Below are 22,138 nucleotides of genomic sequence, written 5' to 3' on the forward strand. Positions count from 1 at the left end.
TATAGCCTTAATCTTGGATATACAAGTGGTAGATAAATACCCCTTTTCTTAGAAAAACCACTTTGCATTAACTTACAGATAAAGTTTTTATGTGCATTCGATGTTTAACTTAATTTTAGTAATATAAAATGAAGAAGGTAGTATCTATTGAACTTGTAGAGAAAGGGGGGTTAATTCAGCAAAGTATAGATGAGACTAAATGTGGACTTGAATTTTTTTTTCCTTGATTAGAGTATATATGTAGCTGTAGGAGAAGATCTGGATCATACCTAATATTAATGACTTCCATTTTTTCATAAAGTCTTCATTGGGTAATATGTGCAAGCACCAAAGCCAAATTAATACATCTTAGGTAAAGTTAAAACTATCAGATTTCAGTGTAATGCTTTATTCAGAGTTTCATTTCCTGCACATAGGTGTTTCTGCTTATACTCAGATATGCAGACTCATTCATAAGTACCAGTTGATGGGCATGAAAACATAAGGCACATATAAATAATTAATACTAAGTTAAAAAGTGACAACATGCTAATGTGGACATTTCCTTATTTACTTGTGATAGCTGTTTTTTGTGCATTTTTTCAGACTCATATTTTTCAAACCTCAGTGATTATGCTAAGTGTTGATGCATATATTTTTCAGACTTAGCTCTTTAAGTTTTGAAATAAAAAAATAATTATTGAGCTTACAATCTTGATTGCTCTCTTTTGTACTCATATATTAGAAAACTAGCAAATAGTTGATCTAATCCTTATCCTTGTAAACTTTGAGGTTACTGGTAATTTAATAACACATCTCTTCTTCAGGCACGATTGGAATTAGAATTAAAAAAGACACCTAAGCTAAGAAAATTCTGGAACTTGATTAAAAAGAATGATGAAAAGATGGATCCAGAAGCAAGAGAACAGTATGTTGGCAGAGCTTCATTTCACGTTGGCTTATTATGCTGGATTGTGGACTTTAGATGATGTTAACTGGTTTGTTGTTTCCCTTTATATAGTGCTGAGCCCAAATAAGTTATTATAATAAGTGCTTTTACCTAGACTGTCATAAGAATATTTTTCACAGAGATCTAAAGCAGAAACCAGAACATCATGCTTTTCCTTCTTTTCCTTCTTTCTGTGCTACTAAGTATATATAGTTGACCCACTGTTTTTCTCCCTGCCTATTGTCCGTGTCCCTCATGGATGATTCTCAATTTGCTCCACTATCTTTAGGCTATTAATATAACTTTTTGTTTCTTTTCTTACTCCTTCACTTTTTTTTGGAGACCAAGTTTCACTCTTGTTGCCCAGGCTGGAGTGCAATAGTGCGACTGTGGCTCACTGCAACCTCTGCCTCCCAGGTTCAAGCGACTCTCCTGCCCCAGCCTCCAAGTAGCTGGGGGATTCTAGGCATGTGCCACCACGCCCAGCTAAGTTTTTATTTATAGTAGAGATGGGGTTTCTCCATGTTGGTCAGGCTGGTCTTGAACTCCCGACCTCAGGTTATCCGCCTGCCTTGGCCTCCCAAAGTGCTGGGATTACAGGCATAAGCCACTGCGCCCAGCCTAACTCTAAACTTCTTACAAGGCTTTCAGAAGCTTCCAGCTGTTTCTTGTGACTCTTGTAAATCACTGGAATACTCTAGTCATTGTTTCTTAAGCATTTCTTTCCTAAATCCCTTTCCTCTTCACTCCACTTAATTGAATATTAACCATATAAATACTCTTCCAGACCAACTACTTTAGATCATAGTGCTTTCATCTGAACTCCTAGAACACATGCTCTGATTTTTTTTGAAACACCAGCTGTTTATGTAATGATTGGATTGTTCTACAATCAGACTTAGCTAGATTCCACACTCAATTGCTGTATGACTTTGGGCAAGTTACTTCACCTCTAAGCCTCATTGTGAAATCTGGACAATATTTCCCATTTCCGAGGACTGTTATCAGTATTAAATATGATGTGAAGGCCGGGTGCAGTGGCTCACACCTGTAATCCCCGCACCTTGGGAGGCCGAGGCAGGCGGATCACAAGGTCAGGAGATGAGACCATCCTGGCTAACGTGGTGAAACCCCGTCTCTACTAAAAAAAATGCAAAAAATTAGCCGGGCATGTGGCACGTGCCTGTAGTCCCAGCTACTTGGGAGGCTGAGGCAGGAGAATGGTGTGAACCTGGGAGGCGGAGCTTGCACTGAGCCGAGATCATGCCACTGCACTCCATCCTGGGCGACAGCGAGACTCCGTCTCAAAAAAAAAAAAAAAAAAAAGAAAAAGATGTGAAGTGTTTAGCATAGCTTAGATCCTGGCACCATGCGTGCTTAATTAGTGTCAGGCAGTTTTATTAATCGCATACTGACATGTATTACTAATTGTGTTTATAATATATGACTTGTTATTACAAGTAGATTTTAGCCATTCCCCTTCTTTGTATTTCCAGCAGGTCTGTTACAAGCATTTACAGCTATACGATACTTGATACATGTCTGTTCATTAGTGAATGTATCCTAAAGTAGTAATGAATAGAAAATTATTTTTTAAGCATTTGATCTTTAGCTGTTGTAATACTCTCTTATACTTAATACTTAAATGTTAAAATATAATATTTTTCATCGCATTTTAACTACATTAAATGTGAGATTTTTAATGGTAAGGGCAGACTATAAATGGAATTTTGAAACTTCTTTCTCGGTCTGACTTGTAAATCACAAATGAAAATGTTTGGCTGGGCGCTGTGGCTCAGGGTGGGTGTCATGGCTCATGCCTGTAATCCCAACACTTTGGGAGGCCAAGGCGGGTGGATCACAAGGTCAGGAGTTCAAGACCAGCCTGGCCAAGATGGTGGAGCCCCATCTCTACTGAAAATACAAAAATTAGCTGGGCGTGGTAGCAGGCATCTGTAGTCCCAGCTACTCGAGAGGCTGAGGTAAGAGAATTGCTTGAACCCTGGAGGTGGAGGTTGCAGTGAGATGAAGTTGTGCCACTGCACTCCAGCCTGGGCAGCAGAGCGAGATTCCAACTCAAAAAAGAAAAAAAGAAAACGTTCACGGTGCAAGAAGGAGGTGCTTGCTTAGGTGGCTTATTAGATCAGTAATGTGACTCTCCTTTTCTTCATATAGCACTGCATTTACATAGAAAGAAGAAGCTGTATATTCAAGTTATAGTCCCAGCTTCACAGAGAAATGAACAGTTGAGCAGTATAGGAAAGCCATTATCAACATTTAGAATTTACTTTTGAAATGACTATTTTTCGAAAATAATTGGTCAATGTTCTTTCTGATTTTAGGGCATATCAGGAGAGGAGATTTCTTTCACAACTCATCCAGAAGTTTATCTCTGTACTGAAGTCAGTCCCACTTTCCGGTAACTATCTTTTTTACTCAATGCATTTGGGAAATTCTCATATAACTGCCCCTGTGGTATTTACTCATCTCTAATATAAAAACTGTTCTTGGAATGATTTTAAATTGTATTGGCAAAGTGTATGTCCTCTCCTTTTTAAATATATTACTAGTGTGAGTATTGGGACTGCCTTTAAGGTTATTTTATTTTGTTTTATTTTATTTATTTTTTGAGACAGAATCTTGCTCTGTCACCCAGGCTGGAGTGCAGTGGCATGATCTTGGCTCACTGCAACCTCCCCGTCCAGGGTTCCAGCGATTCTCCTGCCTCAGCCTCCCGAGTAGCTGTGATTACAGTCTTGTGCCACCATGCCTGGCTAGTTTTTTATTTTTGGTAGAGATGAGGTTTATCCATGTTGGCCAGGCTGGTCTCGAACTCCTGACCTCAAGTGATCCATTCACCTCAGCCTCCCAAGGTGCTGGGATTACAGGCATAAGCCACCACGTCTGGCGTAAGGGTTATTTTAAAGGCACCAGTGTGGTTATTGAAATATTCCTTTAAGTAGCAAATATTTTTATCACCTAATTACTAGATCTAGGTCCTGTCTAAGGTGCTGGGATACAGTTGTGAACAGGAAAATTACAGACCATATTTGCATGTTATTTATAATATGGTGCTGAATAGTGTTTTTAGTACTATTGATACTGTTTGGAGGAAAAAAGAAATATTACTGATATTTGAGCTAAAAGACTAAATAGAAGGATTTTCCTCCATCATAGCTCCATTTATTGATTTAAAAAGTAAGTATATATTATATAGAGTATATACTATATAAAAATGTATATATATTTTTATTATATATATAAAATATAATATAATTATATATAATATATAAAATATAATTGTTTATTATATTTATTATATATTATAAATTATTATATATATTATATATATTATTATATATATTATGTTTATTATTGTATTATTATATAATTGTATATAATTATAATTGTTTATTATTATTATTTTTTGAGACAGAGTCTCACTCTGTCAGCCAGGCTGGAGTGCAGTGGCACAATCTTGGCTCACTGCAACCTTCGTCTCCTGGACTCAAGCAGTTCTCCTACTTCAGCCTCCTGAGTAGCTGGAGTTACAAGCGTGTGCCACCACGCCCAGCTAATTTTTGTATTTTTAGTAGAGACGGGGATTTACCATGTTGGCCAGGCTGGTCTTGAACTCCTGACCTCAGGTAATCCACCCGTCTCAGCCTCCCAAAGTGCTGGGATTACAGGCATGAGCCACCATGCCCAGCCAGTTGTTTAATATTTTTAAGTGGAATATAATCTAAGAACAGCTCTATAGGTGTACCATATTTATATTTTTGCATCAGAAAGTGCAGCTTTTAAAAAAATACAATGGAATGAGTTATAAATGCTGACCCTTCAAGTAATATTTTACAGCTGAAAATCACAGCTACAATTCAGTGAGGAGTTGATACCAATGCAGTAAATCAGTTGTATCTGATTTGGGGCACAGTACTGCTGCTAGCATTAGTATAAAGAAAACGTTTTATGCTTATAATCTTAAGTCACTTAATGTTAGTGTATCTATATCTTAACACTAAGTGCCTTCAACCTGGAAAGAGGACTAAGATTGGGTTTTCTTCTTTCTTTTTTTTTTGAGACGGAGTCTTGCTCTGTTGCCCAGGCTGAAGTGCAGTGGCGCGATCTTGGCTTACTGCAACTTCAGCCTCCCAGGTTCATGCCATTCTCCTGTCTCAGCCTCCCGAGTAGCTGGGACTACAGGCGCCTGCCACCACGCCTGGCTAATTTTTTTTTTTGTATTTTTAGTAGAGACGGGGTTTCACTATGTTAGCCAGGATCGTCTCAATCTCCTGACCTCGTGATCTGCCCACCTCGGCCTCCCAAAGTGCTGGGATTACAGGCGTGAGCCACTGCGCCTGGCCTAATATTGGGTTTTCTTGGCACAAAGAGTAACATTGAGTGCTTTGAGGTACTAATGTCTATAGAACTAATGTCTATAATAAAAATTGATATCTCTAACTGTGGAATGTTTATCTAGGGTCATCTAGGTTTCAAAAACAAGAACATAGGGCGTGCAGTAATTTAACAGCCTATAAACCACTTGCTGTTGCCACTATTGTTTATATACTGTCAGAAAACAACTTTTTTTTTTTTTTTTTGAGATGGAGTTTCGTTCTGCCTCCCAGGCTGGAGTGCAGTGGTGCAAACTCAGCTCACTGCAACATCTGCCTCCTGGGTCCAAGTGATTCTCCTGCCTCAGCCTCCCGAGTAGCTGGTACTACAGGTGCACACCACCATGTCCGGCTAATTTTTGTATTCTTAGTAGATATGGAGTTTCACCATGTTGGCCAGGCTGGTCTTGGACTCCTGACCTCAAGTGATCCCTCCTCAGCCTCCCAAAGTGCTGGGGTTACAGGTGTGAGCCACTGTGCCTGGCTAGAAAACATCATTTCTTAGTCTTGAGTTTTTATCAAAACTTGTCAGCTTGCTGGCAAAGGAACTAACAGGATGGTGACAATAATTTGCCAGTTCAGAATGGGTATGAAGATAGATGGATTATATACTTAGGAAACAGAAGGCTAATTTTTCAAAGATTTTAAGAAGGATTGTAGTTTCCTTTTAAAATAGGGTCATTAAAAATGGAATGCCCAGATGAGTTGTTGAAAATCTGTGTAGGATAGTCTGAGATGTTAAGATTGCTGTTAGAAGGGGAAAAAAGTTACAGTGTAGCAGAGACAAATGATAAGGATATATTTGTGCCTGAAATTGGGATACCAAGGGTTCTACCTTAGGCAACATGCCCAGTAGACCAGCTATGGTAAAAACATGCAACTTTATTCACCAGGGCACAGAACTTGAGCACCATGCATTGTTTTCTAATTTTAAATAGGCCATTGCCAGTAATTTCTCAAGACATAAATAAAGATACAGAATTCAGAATTTGCTCACTCTTTTAGTTTGGGAAAAAATGTTTTCCTTTGACGGTTACAAGAACAAAAGATAGCAACAAAAGATTGGTTTGAATGGATTTAATTTAAAAATTGCTCCTTTAAATTTTTATTTTAAACAACTGTATGTGTATGTCTCAGAAAACCTGGGTTCCAGTTCTAACCAACCATTCTGGCTTTACACCTTTATCAGCTCATTTTCTCTGATCATGTTTTTCTACCTGGAAAATGAAGATCTAGAATAGATGCTCTCAAAGGTCTTTTCCAGCTAATAATTTCTATACTTCTGTTATTTCAGGGTTTGGATTATGGGCATATGCTAGCTGAAAAAGTTCCAGTTAACATTTCTGTATATGTTAAACACAAAAGTATTCGCATTTCTTGCTTTACATTAAGCTTTCCGTTTTCCTGTACACTACAGATAAATAAATGGATTTTTATGTAAGCATTTGTAGGATGCCTTCTATAGGTCTGGCACTGGGTGTTAGTCACTGCTGCAAGTCTTTAAACTAAGTAGCAACAGGAAACCTAAAATTATCTTTGTTTTAATTGAAACCAACTTGACAGGATGGTTTTAGTTGGTAAAATGGTAGACCATTTCCTGGCATTGGAAAAAAGCTTGTACTCTGAAAGAATTTCATGCCCTAAGGTTGTAATTATTTAAAAACAAAAATAAATGTTTGTAAAAATAGTATATTATGCTCATAAATAGTAATATAATAAGCTAGTGATTTAGAAGGTATTTTTATTGTTCGTTGTGTCATTGGCATTCTAATGTTAAAGTAATATATGTACAGTGGAAAAAATCCTAAAAATTATCTCTCTAATTAGTTTTCAGTGCAGTTTAAAGGTGTGTGTGTAGATACACATGTGTGTGTGTTTATACATATGAGAAAACTCTCAGAAGTTTAGAATGTAAAGACAATGAGGAAAGTGGAGCAAAAACTGATATAAAACTGCCTTCTAGTTTTTATATCTCTAAGTTTTTCCAAGATCTAATTAAATACGGATTTTTAAGGATTAATACTTTTAAAATGTCTTTGCAAACCTGATTTTTAAAATGTGCTTCTGACCCAAGCTAGATTTTTTATTTTCTCATATTTGTAGAGCTAAGTATCAGGGTAAGACCTGCCTTAAAAAATACATATATGTGAGATCCTCATTCTAGATCATAGTCCAATTCTGGTGAATAAAAGACAAATGACTTTATTTAAGTTATTAAATAACTACCAGTTTTCAGAAACAGTGTGCAAAATGGTCTAGTAAGAAAATTCTATCATGCTTTCTCTCTTATGTCTAGAACCTGTCACTATGGACAAAGTTCATTACTGTGAAAGATTCATTGAACTTATGATTGATCTAGAGGTAAGAAATCTACAGTGACCTTTTGTTATATAATCATTAGGGGGTCCAAGATTAAGCATATGACTATATATGAAGTATTTTTTTTCTTTCCTTTTCTTTCAGTACATATGTAGTATATATTTATTATACATATGTATTGTATTATTTATTGTATACATATATATTATACATATGTATAATAATACAATACATATTGGGCGCCCATGTATTGTATAATGATATAGTATACATTATTTGTTGATATACATTAATATACATTATACATTAATAAAAAGTTAATACAATACAATAAAATACAGTAAAAATACACTAATAAAATAAAAAAAATTATTTTCTCTTCTCTTCTTTTCTCTTCTCTTTTCTTCTTTTCTTTCCTTTGAGACAGGGTCTTGCTCTGTCACCAAGGCTAGAACGCAGTGGCGCTGTCTCGGCTCACTGCAAGCTCCGCCTCCCAGGCCTCAAGTGATCCTCCGGATCCACCTCATACTCCTGAGCAGCTTAGACTACAGTTGGGCACCACCACACCCAGCTAATTTTTGTGTTTTTTGTAGAGACAGGGTTTCACCATATCGCCCAGGCTGGTCTCAAACTCCTGGGCTCAAGCAGTCCTTGCACCTTGGCCTCCCAAGTAGGAGGATTGCTTGGGATTATAGGTGTGAGCCACCGTGTCTGGTCTATATGAAGTACTTCTTCATCACCTCAAACTCGTTTTACTTTGCACCTGTTTCAGGGTGTCACTTAGAGAAGGAAGTCACGAGTAGTTGGCCCTTGAGGTTTTCAAATGACTGACTCATCTATCATGGGCTGTTGTGTGTAGAAAAAATATTACGTAGTGTAGTTATTAAACATGAGTCTAGCAGTGACAATTTATTTTGTGTCATACTTTAATACCCCTCATACAGAGTTTTCTATAGTGGCTGAAGTCATGGGTTTATAATTGTCTCCTTAAATAATCTCACTTTTCTAAATGTGCCCAATGTTTGCGAAGAAAAATATAGCTGCTGTGTTCAATTTTTTAAAATGAAGATTCTTAAAAACAAAAAAAAATTCGTACTCTTTCGCGCAGGATTTGCTGACAAGTTCAGATACAGAATTGATTTCCTTTCCTTTCTCATTAATGTGGGAAATTGAAAGAAAATCTGTTCCTTATCTGGAGAAGTAAGGTGGTTTCTTGATACAAGTATTAGCATATTGGACTAGCAGTCATTCATGAGATCTTTCAAATTCTAGCTTTGCCAGTAACTAATTTATAACTTCTGAGGGTCTCAATAACTTCATCTATAAAATGAGGATATTTGATTAGATTAGCGATTTGCAAGCTATGGTGTAGGGGAACATGAGGAGAGGAAACAGGAATCTCCACATAGGAATTTGTACTTCCTTTTTTCTCAGAGCAACTCCACTTTTAAACTTGCAGATCTGCCGCCGGTCGGTTGGTTGCCGGTTCGGTCGGTTTGTTGTCACCGCACTGGCGTCGGTTGAGCCGACACGGGCCGGAAGCCGCCGCAACGCACCAAACGCACGGTTTGTTACCGCACTGCACCAACGGAGCAAACTCCCTCCCTCCCTCCCCTTCCTCCCCTTCCTCCCCTTCCTTTCCTTTCTTTTCTTTCTTTCTTGTCTTTGACAGAGTCTTGGTCTGTCGCCCAAGCTGGAGTGTGGTGGCAGGATCTTGGTTGAAGACAGCCTCTGCCTTCTGGGTTCAAGCAGTTCTCCCTGCCTCAGCCTCCCGAGTAGCTGGGATTACAGGCGCCCATCACCACACCCAGCTAGTTTTTGTATTCTTAGTAGAGAAAGGGATTTGCCCTGTTGGCCAGGCTAATCTCGAACTCCTGACCTCAGGTGATCCACCTGCCACGGCCTCCCAAAGTGCTGGGATAATAGGCATGAGCCACCATGCCCGGTCCCTTATTTTCAATTTTATCTTAAAAGTTCTTTCATCATCATTATTGCTTTTAAAACCAAAAACATTGCCACTGGGTTTATTTACAGCATGAACGGGACCTCTTGCATTGTGTACCGTGTGTCTATTGGAAGGTTGGAGGGTGCCTTGTATGTGATTAATACTTGTGAGTTAAATATCAGTACATTTCACTTCTAGCTGTGGAGAATAGATGCAAACTTACTGTTACGATGTTTGTTTTTCCCAGGCCCTGTTACCCACAAGGCGCTGGTTTAATACCATCCTGGATGACTCCCACCTTCTGGTTCACTGTTACCTTTCCAATCTTGTTCGTAGAGAAGAGGATGGCCATCTTTTTTCCCAGGTGAATATTTATGTATCTGAACATATTTATTGTTTTACTTTCTAAACTGATCTTTTCTTTGCCACACAACTGGCAGTATCAGGGCATAACACAAACTCCTGGTTATTTTAAAGTCATGTCTTAATGTGTAAAATGAATGTATTCTTATATAGATTGCCTCTAGTAATTATATAACTTTTTGTTCATTATATGTGATTTTTATTATTGCACTAAATTATGATTGGGGAATACAGTCACACATGTTCACAAGTTTTGATTTTATGTGAAATATAATAGCTGATGGGCATTAATTTTAAATGAACTATGCCCCAATACTATGACTCTTTCTGTAAGATGATGGTGACAGACAGTTGATCGTGTAGAAGTGTACATGCTCCCTTGAATAAGGAAGCTGCAAATGCACTTAACTTTGTTGTCTTGGTAGGAAGACACAGTATTTTACATTTCCTGTTATGTCATGCAGAAGAAAGCATTTCTTTTGGTTTTGTTTTGTTTGTGGAGACAGAGTTTGCTCTGTCACCCAGGCTGGAGTGCAGTGGTGGCATGATCTTGGCTCACTGCAGCCTCCGCCTCCTGGGTTCAAGTGATTCTCCTGCCTCAGCCTCCCCAGTTTAATACCATCCTGATACCAGCCGGAGTTACAGGTATGCACCACCACGCCTGGCTAATGTTTTGTATTTTAGTAGACACAGGGCCTCACCATGTTACCGAGGTGGTCTCACACTCCTGAACTAAGGCAATTTGCCCACCCTGGCCTCCCAAAATGCTAGGATTACAGGCGTGAACCACTGCACCCAGCAGAAGAAATCATTTTTAACAAACTTCTAATGCTATCTTTCAATGAGATCATACTTAAAGATACAGTTTTGGTATGTGTTTACATATCCCCTTTGTTCTTTTATATCTGTGAGCATTTCTCCTATTCTTTTTTAAAATTTCTATCTAGTGATTTGCCACATATATTAAAATATTTTAAATCCTAATATCTGATCTACCATAGATTAGATCTAAAAATAAAGATTTGGGTTGAGTGCAGCCAGTAGGCTCTGTTGAAGCTGCTGCTACAGGGGAGACATCAGAGCCTCGTTAGCAAGAGAAACTAAGCCAAAGGACTTTGATGGCCATGGAGAAAAAAGAATAACTTAGCTTTCCCTGTCTTACTGTTTTTCCCTAAAAGAAGCAGCACAGCCAGGCACGGTGGCTCATACCTGTAATCCCAGCACTTTGGGAGGCCGAGGCAGGCAGATCATGAGGTCAGGAGATTGAGACCATCCTGGCTAACATGGTGAAACCCAGTCTCTACTAAAAATACAAAAAATTAGCCGGGCGTGGTGGCGGGCGCCTGTAGTCCCAGCTACTCGGGAGGCTGAGGCAGGAGAATGGCGTGAATCCGGGAGGCAGAGCTTGCAGTGAGCCGAGATCGCGCCACTGCACTCCAGCCTGGGCGACAAAGCTTGACTCTGACTTTAAAAAAAAAAAAAAACAGCATATAAAAAAGTATCTCCAATTATGAATTGCAAAACCTGCAGTAAGAGACCTCAGGAGTTCCCTCTGGTGCTATAGCTTTGTTTTTTTTGTTTTTATGTTTTTTTTGTTTTTTTTTTTTTTTTTTTTTTGAGACGGAGTCTCGCTCTGTCACCCAGGCTGGAGTGGAGTGGCGCAATCTGGGCTCACTGCAAGCTCCGCCTCCCCGGTTCACGCCATTCTCCTGCCTCAGCCTCCCGAGTAGCTGGGACTACAGGCGCCCACTACCACGCCCGGCTAGTTTTTTGTATTCTTTTTAGTAGAGACGGGGTTTCACCGTGTTAGCCAGGATGGTCTCGATCTCCTGACCCGTGATCCGCCCGTCTCGGCCTCCCAAAGTGCTGGGATTACAGGCTTGAGCCACCGCGCCCGGCCAACTTTGTAAGTTTTCAGTGATGTAGATAGATAAGATAGATTTTGTTTGTTTCATTAAAATGCTGGGCTTCTTTAGATTACCTCCTTAATGTCTCTTAAGTATTGGGATTGCAGTATAAGTTTTTCTTTGCAGAAGTAGATGATGTATATGAAATAGACTTAACAATTTATTCACATACTCCATTTTCACATAACTAAAACATTTTTAGTTGGATATACTCCAAAAATCTTTTTTGTAATGTTTACATTCCTGAGTTTTTCAGCACCTCTGAGAAACTGTGTGAACCTGTTTATTATTTTAAATAGTATTGTGCTTTCTTGCCCTTATGTTCATATGATTTATACATTTAAATGTGTTTCTTCAGCTTTTGGACATGCTTAAATTCTATACTGGTTTTGAAATTAATGACCAAACTGGAAATGCTCTGACAGAGAATGAGATGACCACAATTCACTATGATAGAATTACATCTCTACAGGTAATTAAAATACATTATAGACTTTGTGTATGCTCCATAAGGTTTTGTCATACTACAATTTAGGTTTTTTATAGATACAGATTGAAAACGATGTTAATTTAATAGTGTTTTTATATTCAATATTTTTAGTGTTTCTTTTTCTGATGAATTCTTGAAAAATAAGACTTTCTTTTATAACCTGTCTAAATTCTGTGAATCAGTATACTGATATTTGCTACTCAGAAATACTAGTTATTGGGCCAGTTTGGTGCATTTAAATATTAGCTCTGCTGTCAGTTTTATTTTATTAAAGAGTATTTCAACATATGGCAGGGGGTGTGTAAGTATTTTGCACATTTTTAAGATGAACACATATGATGGGACTGAAATTTACCAGTGTAGTTCATATATGCCCAAAAAAGTATCTTCATTTGTTTTCTATTGCTGATCTTATCTTGTTCTTGAGCTTCAGTTTCTCTGATGGTAGAAGGAAGTTTTATTTGTCAGTTTAAAATAATCCAGCTATTTCTGTTTAAAGTAATCCAGCTATTTCTGTTTTAAAGAGTCTTTTGTAAGGGGTAAAGGTTCAGTTCAAACCCTTTTATAATCAAGTTAGCTATCTCTTAAGAGATCTCTCTTCTCCAAAGCTGGAGGCATCATGCTACCTGACTTCAAACTATATACTACAAGGCTACAGTAACCAAAACAGCTTGGTACTGGTACCAAAACAGACATATAGACCAGTGGAGCAGAACAGAGACCTCAGAAATAACACCACACGTCTACAACCATCTGATCTTTGACAAACATGACAAAAACAAGCAATGGGGAAAGGATCTCCTATTCAGTAAATGGTGCTGGGAAAACTGGCTAGCCACATGCAGAAAAGTGAAACTGGACCCCTTCCTTACAGCTTATACAAAAATTAACTCAAGGTGAATTAAAGACTTAAAAGTAAAACCCAAAACTTAAAAACCCTACAAGAAAACCTAGGCGATACCATTCAGGACATAGGCATGGGCGAAGACTTTATGACAAAAACGCCAAAAGCAATTGCAACAAAAGCCAAAATTGGCAAATGGGATCTAGTTAAACTAAAGAGCTTCTGCACAGCAGAAGAAACTATCATCAGAATGAACAGGCAACCTACAGAATGGGAGAAAATTTTTGTAATCCATCCATCTGACAAAGGTCTAATATCCAGAATTTATAAGGAACTTAAACATATTAACAAGAAAAAAACAACCCCATCAAAAAGTGGGCAACGTGTATGAACAGACACTTCTCAAAAGAAGACATTTATGTGGCCAACGAACATATGAAGAAAAACTCAACATCACTGATCATCAGAGAAATGCAAATCAAAACCACAATGAGATATCATACCATCTCACACCAGTCAGAATGGCAATTATTAAAAACTCTGGAAACAATAGATGCTGGCAAGGCTGCAGAGAAATAGGAACGCTTTTACACTGTTGGTAGCAATGTAAATTAGTTCAACCATTGTGGAAGACAGTATGGTGATCCCTCAAGGATCTAGAACGAGAAATACCATTTGACCCAGCAATCCCATTACTGGGTATATACCCAAAAGAATATAAATCATTCTACTATGAAGGCACATGCACACTTATGTTTATTGCAGCACTATTTGCAATAGCAAAGACATGGAACCGACCCAAATCCCCATCAATGATAGACTGGATAAAGAAAATGTGGCACATACTCACCATGGAATACTATGCAGCCATCAAAAGGAATGAGATCATGTCCCTTGCGGGGACATGGATGAAGCTGGAAGTCATCATCCTCAGCAAAGTAACACAGGAATGAAAAACCAAACACCGCATGTTCTCACTCATAAGCAGGAGTTGAACATTGAGAATACATGGACACAGAGAGGGGATCAATACCCACCAGGACCTGTTGGGGATGGGAGTTGAGGGGAGAGAACTTAGAGGACAGGCCAATAGGTGCAGCAAACCACCATGGCACATGTATATCTATGTAACAAACCTGCACATTTCCACATGTATCCCATTTTTTTTGTTTTTAGAAGAAAAATAAATAAATAAATAATGGTGTACAAAGCGAAAAAAAATCTCTTATTTTTCTTTCCTAGTAGGTATGTGGAGATACCAAAATGGCCTTATTGTTTGGGAAGAGGGATTAACTCAGATGTCTTTTCCTGCTTTTTTCACAGCGTTAGTGTTTTTGTCCTGTGCCCTTGGAATAACCACAGCTGGTGTGGCATGTGATCTATTGTATTGACACAGGCAAAGCATCATTATTGCTTCCAAGGAACTTGGCTATTTCCCCTGTTGAGGAGGCCCCAACTTTGCCTGATGGTGCTAGCATTCTCCTAAGGACTGACTTGTTTATTTCCTTGCTTATACAATTCTTTTCTCATGCTTGGGTTGCAGAGTCATTTTGCCATTGTGTGTAGTAATCTCATAATCCCATGGCAAGCTCGCTCCTGGCAACCTTGGCAACCTTCTGTGTCATCCACCATGGAACACATGAAAACTTCTAAATCTTTTCTGTGCCACATGGGCATCAAGGAAGACTAGGGATATTATTTCAATCACTCTGTCGTCAAATCCCAAGGAAGACTAGGGATATTATCTCAGTCACTCTGTTGCAATGCTACTATTTCTGTTTTCTGACAGCTTACCCTATGTTGGTTGAGACTGCTACCCTGTGAGGTCTTTTCCCAGAGTTCCAAACAAAAGCAAGGCACAAGCATAATGTTTTTGGTCTTTCCTTCAAGTTCTCTCTGCAGCCAGAGTTTCCCTTGGGACTTTCTTTTAGTCTTGTTAGACTAGTTCTTGATAATCAAGTGTGTATTTGTTTTTTTCTCCTCTTCTATCAATAAAGCTTGCCTTTGTGGCTATTTTCATATATATCGAAAATGCTTTCAGATATCAAAAGCTGAACGCCGACTCTGTTTTTTACATTTCTGCTATGACAGTTGCAGTTTTTTCTCTTTTTATTACATGCTTCTGTCTAAGGTAAAGGTCACGTAAGAAAGAGAAATGCGTTAATATTTTTATAAAATATTTTCATTCTTAAATAGATGTTTACATTAATATGTAGACATTAATTATTAATATTTTTTGCTGTTATTTTCTAGAGAGCTGCTTTTGCACATTTTCCTGAACTCTATGATTTTGCCCTCTCAAACGTGGCAGAAGTAGATACTCGGGAGTCCTTGGTCAAGTTTTTTGGACCTCTTAGGTAAGACAACATGGAAAAACTACATATTCTTTTTTTGTATCATGCTGCCTCAATTTTACTTTTCTTTATTGCTTTTAATCATTTTGCAGTACTTTAGGTAATATTACTTGTTATTTCACTCTTCATTGACGTCTACAACTAGTGCTTCTCTCCAGCAGTTTGGTGTCTTTGTCACTTATCCATGTTTGGTAAAGTTTCTATTTTTTATGACGTATACACTTTTCTTAGATCTTAAATTTTTCTTAGAGTAGAATATAAAGCTGGTCATTTTCATCATTCAGATGACATATGACAAAAACCAATAAAGATTCATTATGTGTGATACTAGAGGTGTGACTTAGGGAAATTTTTGCATGTTGAAAATTTATAAAATTAGTAATATCCTCTGGCACTTAGTTATCTGCTAATATATCCTTTTGAAAATAGTGATAATAATGGCATACATTTATTTACTATGTGAAAGACATTCTGTTAAGTGTGTAAACAACTCTGAAAACTCATACTAGAAGTAGGTACCATTTTACATATAAGGTATCTGAGGCATAGTATAGTTAAGTAATTTGCCTAGGTTACACAGCAAGTAAGTGGCAGAGATACAATTTAAACCCAGATAGTGTGATTTCCAAGCCCTAACTTTTAACTACTGTACTGTATCATCTCCCAGCTCTTGGGAGGAATTATGTTTAGTTCTTTGGCTATTTAAAATGTAATGAACTGAGGTTGGTTTGGTTGTTCATTCTCATATGAGGATTTAATATAATTAATAACACATAGATTCATTTCATTCTTTTAAATAACTACATAGAGTTCCATTAAACAGGACCACCATACTATTTTTTTAAAAGTTAATCTCCTATTGGTGAATCTTTTTTTTTTTTTGGGACGACGTCTTGCTCTGTCGCCCAGATTGGAGTACAGTGGTGTGATCTTGGCTCACTGCAACCTCCGCCTCCCGAGTTCAAGCGATTCTCCTGCCTCAGCCTCCTGAATAGCTGGGACTACAGGCACGTTCCACCATGCCCAGCTAATTTTTGCAGTTTTAGTAGAGATGAGGTTTCACCATGTTGGCCAGGCTGGTCTTGAACTTCTGACCTCAGGTGATCCTGCATTGGCCTCCCAAAGAGCTGGGATTACAGGCATGAGCCACCGTGCCTGGCCTCCTGTTGGTGAATCTTTAATTTTTAAGTTTTGGCTTTTACAAACAGTTCTGCAATGATCATCCTTTTCATACTGATTCCTAGAAGCAGAATGGCTGACTCAAATGGGGCGTGTGTTTAAAATTTGTTACATATTGCTAAATTTCCTTCAGAAAAGACTATATCAGTTTACACTTAAACTAGCAGTGTATGAGGATTTATTTTTCTCCCTACTAATGCTGGGTAAATTAGACTTTCATTTTTGCTATTTTTGTCTCGTTTTACTTTGCATTTCCCTGATCTTATTCGGGAAATTAAGCATTTTTCTGTTTTTTCTTGGCCATTTATATTTCTTCTGTAACCTTCTTATTTTCTTTTGCTATTTTGCATTTCCTTGCTTGTCATCTTACTGATTTTAAAGAACTTTTAATATTTTTGATCCTAATCCTTTGTCTAGTTTGTGTTGCAGTTATTTGCTCTCAGTTTAACTTTGCTTATAACATCTTTTGTCATTATGGATATTTAAAATTTTTAATGACAACTGTCAATCTTTTAAATAACTATATTAGGTGCTTTATGTAGAAGTCCTTCTCACCCTAAGGTTATAAAATGTTTTCCTTTATTTTTAAAATACTTTTGTTGCCTTTTTTTTTTTTTTTTTTTAAACATTTAGCTTAGCTGCATAAATCATCTGGGGAATTTATTTTTGCCCATAGAACTCCTTTACACTCTTAAAAATTATTGAGGATCCCGAAGAACATTTATGTGTATTATATTCATTATATTCACTATAGTAGAAATAAAAACTGGAACGATCTTAAATATTTATTAATTCATTTAAAAATACCAATTGAGGCTGGGCGTGGTGGCTCATGCCTGTAATCCCAGCACTTTGGGAGGCTGAGGCGGGCGGATCACCTGAGGTCAGGAGTTCGAGACCAGCCTGGCAAACATGATGAAACCCCATCTTACTAAAAATACAAAAATTAGCCAGGCGTGGTGGTGCATGCCTTTAATTCCAGCTACTTGGGAGGCTGGGGCAAGAGAATGGCTTGAACCTGGGAGGCGGAGGTTGCAGTAAGCCAAGATTGTGGCACTGCACTCCAGCCTGGGCAACAGAGTGAGACTCCGTCTCAAAAAAAAAAAAAAAAGTATATTGATTGAAATCTGTTATATGTTAGCCATATGTATTGCTAATGAAAAACGTATTCTCCAAAGTGAAAAAAAAGCCACCATTAAAAGAGTGTCATTGTTTTACTTTTTTGTGACTGATTTAATTGAAGACAGATTTGCAGATCTGCTTCTGGATTCAGTTTGTTGTGATTATTGTTTTGGTTGAAGTAAATTAAGACAATTCGGCCTTACACAGAGGGAAGTGTATTTTGATAAGCTTTATCAAATAATTGGGAATGTTCTTTGATACGCTATGAAAACTTGACAAGTGGTAGTTCCTTTAGAAATTAGTTTCAGAGTAGAATCTGAAACCGTGTCAAGGAAGTCTGTACAATTAAAATGAATTAATTTGAAAAATTAGAAGCTAGGTCTTGCTTATGGATAAGAGGACTCAACGTGTGAATCCTTCCCAGATTAATCTATGGATATATTTTAATTCCAATCATAATTCTAGCAGGATATTTTATAGAAATTGACAAACATTTTAAAAATAACATAGAAAGGCAAAGGAACTATAATAGCCCAAACCATTTTGTAACAGAACAAAGTTGGAAGATTTCTACTAATTTCAAGACTTGCTGTAAAGCTATAGTAATCAAGACATTATGGTATTGATAAATGGATAGATGTATAGATCAATGGAATAGAATTGAGTCCAGAAATAGACCATACTTATATGGTTAGTTGAGTTTTGACTAATGTGTCAAGGCAACTCAGTAGAGAAAGGATTTCATCAGTGGTGCCGAAACAATTAGATATCCATATGCAAAGTATAAACCTTGACCCATACTTTGCATCATATACATAAATTAACCAAAAAGGGATTATAGACCTTAATGTCAAACCTAAAACTTCTAGGAAATATGTGAGACATTTTTTGTGATCGTGGTTTGTGCAAAGATTTCTATAGACACCAAAGCACAATCCATAATGGAACAAAAAATGATGAATTGGACTTGATCAAAACTAGGAGACTTCTGCTCTTTGAAAGACATTGATAAGAGAATAAAAAAAAAAGCTACAACCTAGAAGAAAATATTGGCTAAATAGATACTTGATGAAGGAATGGTACCCAGAAATCTCAGAACTCAATACAGTAGTCCCCCACTTTCTGCAGGAAATGTGTTCCAAGAACCCCAGTGGATGCCTGAAACTGTAGATTGTACTGAACCCTATACTGTGTTTTTACATGTACACGTAAAAACCTATGATAAAGCTATGAATTAGGCACAGTAAGAGATTAACAACAATAATAGGAGAACAGTTATAACAATATAGTATAATAAAAGTTATGCGAATGTCGTCTCTCTCTCAAGAGATCTTATTCTACTGTACTTAACTATTTCCAGACTGTGGTCAACCATGAGTAACTGAAATTACGGGAAGTGAAACCACAGATAAGTGGGGACTCCTATAATAATAAAACAATTTACAAGTGACAAAAGATTTGAACAGACATTTGACCAAAATAGATGTCAGTAAGCCCATGGAAAGATGCTTAACACGTTTAGTCATTGGGGAAATACAAATTTAAACCATAAGAAGATACTACATACCTATTAGAATTTTTTTTTGTTTTTTTAAATGGGTAAAGCCAGGCACAATGGTTCATGTCTGTGATTCCAGCACTTTGGGAGGCTGAGGCAGAAGGATCACTTATCTACTAAAAATCAAAACAATTAGCCAGGCGTGTTGGCACAATACTTGTAATCCCAGCTACTCAGGAGGCTGAGATAAGAGGATTGCTTGAGCCCGGGAGGTTGAGGCTGCAGTGAACTATGATCATACCACTGTACTTCAGCCTGGACGACAGAGCAAGACCCTGTCTCAAAAGAAAACAAAACCAAAAAAAAAAAAAAAAAACCAACCCTGAAACAGATAATATTGACTCTTGGCAAGGATGTGGAGCAATTGGAATTCTCATAATTGCTGGTCGGATTCAAAGTGGGATAGCCACTTTGGAAAAATTTGAGTTTCTTGTAAAGATAAACATGAACTTAACATTATGATCCAGTGTTTTCCACTTACAGATATATTCAAGAAAAGTGAAAACTTATGTTCACACAAAAATATGTACAAAAATGAATATAGTTGCTTTATTCAAAATCGTCAAAAACTGGACTACACAAATATCCCTCAACTGTTGAATGAATAAACATACTGTGTTGCAGCCATGTCATGAAATACTGCTCAGCATAGAGGAACCAACTACAGATAAATATGCAGTGTGGGTGAATCTCAAATTCATTATGCTAAGTAAAAGCAGCCATTCAAAAGGCTACCTAAGACCAGGCATTGTGGCTCACACTTGTAATCCCAGCATTTTGGGAGGCCGAGGCAGGTGGATCACTTGAGCTTAGCAGTTTGAGACCATCCTGGGCAACATGGTGAAACCTCGTCTGTACCAAAAATACCAAAATTTAGCCAGATGTGGTGGTGCACACCTGTGGTTCCACCTATTCGGGAGGCTGAGGTGAGAGGATTGCTTAAGTCCCGGAGGTGGAGGTGACAGTGAGCTGAGATCGTGCCACTGCACTCCAGTCTGGGCGACAGAGTGAGACTCGTCTCAAAAAACAAGAAAAAAGACTAACTAATGTGTGGTTCCATTTATTTGACCTCCCGGAAAAGACAGAATTACAAATAGAAACTGATTATGGTTGCTGGGCTGGGATGGAGAGTAGGATTCGCTGTAAATTAGCACAGGAATTTTGGGGAGGTGAAGAAACCAATTAAATAGTGGAAAGCTATGAAGCTCATGGTGGCAAATACTGGTTTTCCAAAATTCTAATTTTTCACATTCACGTGGAAGTTCAGATTTTATCGTTGACAGCAAGTACTGATAGTTGTTTTCCTTGAAGTTATAGAGTTATTTTATTCAAAATTTGAAATTAAAAAAAAAAATGCCATTTGTCCAAGGCTGTATAAACAGTTTGTCTTTTTTTTTTTTTTTTTTTTTTGAGACAGAGTCTCACTCTGTCGTCCAGGCTCGGGTGCAGTGGCATGATCCCAGCTCACTGCAAGTTCACCTAACGGGTTCGCACCATTCTCCTGCCTCAGCTGGGACTACAGGCACCTGCCACCACACCCGGCTAATTTTTTGTATTTTTAGTAGAGACGGGATTTCACCGTGTTAGCCAGGATGGTCTCGATCTCCTGACCCCATGATCCGCCCGCCTTAGTCTCCCAAAGCACTGGGATTACAGGCATGAGCCACTGCGCCTGGCCAGTATTAATATTTAAAAATGTTCTTGGTGACTGCCCAGAAGGCACACTTGAGTACAGTGAAAGGTTTGCAGAAAATATTTTGAGAACCCTGCACTAAAGCCTTAATTTTCATTGCTGATTTTTAATATTTGCTGCCCATGTCATAGTATTATATTTGTTTTTTTAAGCTATTTGTAAAAATACATGTTTCAAAAGTGAAGTTAATATGAATAAAATATTGTTATCTATTCTGCAGTTCAAACACACTTCACCAGGTGGCATCATACCTCTGCTTGTTGCCAACTCTTCCTAAAAATGAAGACACAACTTTTGATAAAGAATTTCTCCTAGAATTGCTGGTAAATATTAATGTCCTCTAAATTTTGCATGTGGTTTTCCCTGCCTTTTTAAATCATTCTTAAAGATGTAGGTTCATATAGATTTTTTTGTGGGCCAAAGATTAGGTGGATAATTCCCATTTTCTTTTTGGAATTGTATTATCATTTGATTTTTATGAGATTTGTTTTCTCATCCATCTTTTGAATTTCTTTTCTCAAGTATTTTATCTCTTCAAACTACTTTCTGGATGAATCATTCTATTAGCAAGTATTTATGTGCAAATCACTTCATTGTCTCTTTCAGTTCCTAAAAATTCCTGTGCTATTTTCTGACAATGTAGAACCTCTCATGAGTCATTTTTTTTGGATTAATAATAAATCTTTACAATAGAAAGAAATGAGGACTTTTTTCAGGAATTCTTCTTTTTTTTTTTTTCTTTTTGATACCAAGTCTCTCTCTGTCGCCCAGACTGGAGTGCAGTGGCGTGATCTCAGCTCACTGCTACCTCTGCCCCCCAGGTTCAAGTAATTCTTGTGCCTCAGCCTCCCAAGTAGCTGGTATTACAGATGTGTGCCACCACTCCCGGCTAATTTTTATATTTTTAGTAGAAGATGGAGTTTTGCCACATTGGCCAAGCTGGTCTTGAACTCCTGGCCTCAGGTGATTGACTTGCCTCGGCCTCCCAAAGTGTCAGGTTTATAGGCATGAATCACCGTGCCTAGCCTTTTTTCAGGAATTC

At 37.8% G+C, this 22,138-nt stretch overlaps 1 protein-coding gene across 4 annotated transcripts in view; it reads left to right on the forward strand.

The window, feature by feature from the left end:
• AQR (aquarius intron-binding spliceosomal factor) overlaps window positions 1–22,138 on the forward strand; it is a 117,152-nt gene that overhangs the window by 25,291 nt on the left and 69,723 nt on the right. For 3 of the 4 annotated variants that reach the window (XM_021940400.2, XM_009209877.4, XM_021940399.2), the window contains 7 exons: window positions 807–907; window positions 3,271–3,347; window positions 7,619–7,683; window positions 9,834–9,950; window positions 12,215–12,328; window positions 15,444–15,547; window positions 21,317–21,419. In XM_021940400.2, coding sequence (XP_021796092.1) covers window positions 807–907; window positions 3,271–3,347; window positions 7,619–7,683; window positions 9,834–9,950; window positions 12,215–12,328; window positions 15,444–15,547; window positions 21,317–21,419 — 681 coding nt within the window. Of the gene's footprint in view, window positions 1–806; window positions 978–3,270; window positions 3,348–7,618; window positions 7,684–9,833; window positions 9,951–12,214; window positions 12,329–15,443; window positions 15,548–21,316; window positions 21,420–22,138 lie in introns of all 4 variants that reach the window. The other variant, XM_021940401.1, reaches the window with a different exon arrangement.

The sequence above is a fragment of the Papio anubis genome, chromosome 7 (assembly GCF_008728515.1).
Source record: "Papio anubis isolate 15944 chromosome 7, Panubis1.0, whole genome shotgun sequence".
Taxonomy (NCBI): domain Eukaryota; kingdom Metazoa; phylum Chordata; class Mammalia; order Primates; family Cercopithecidae; genus Papio; species Papio anubis.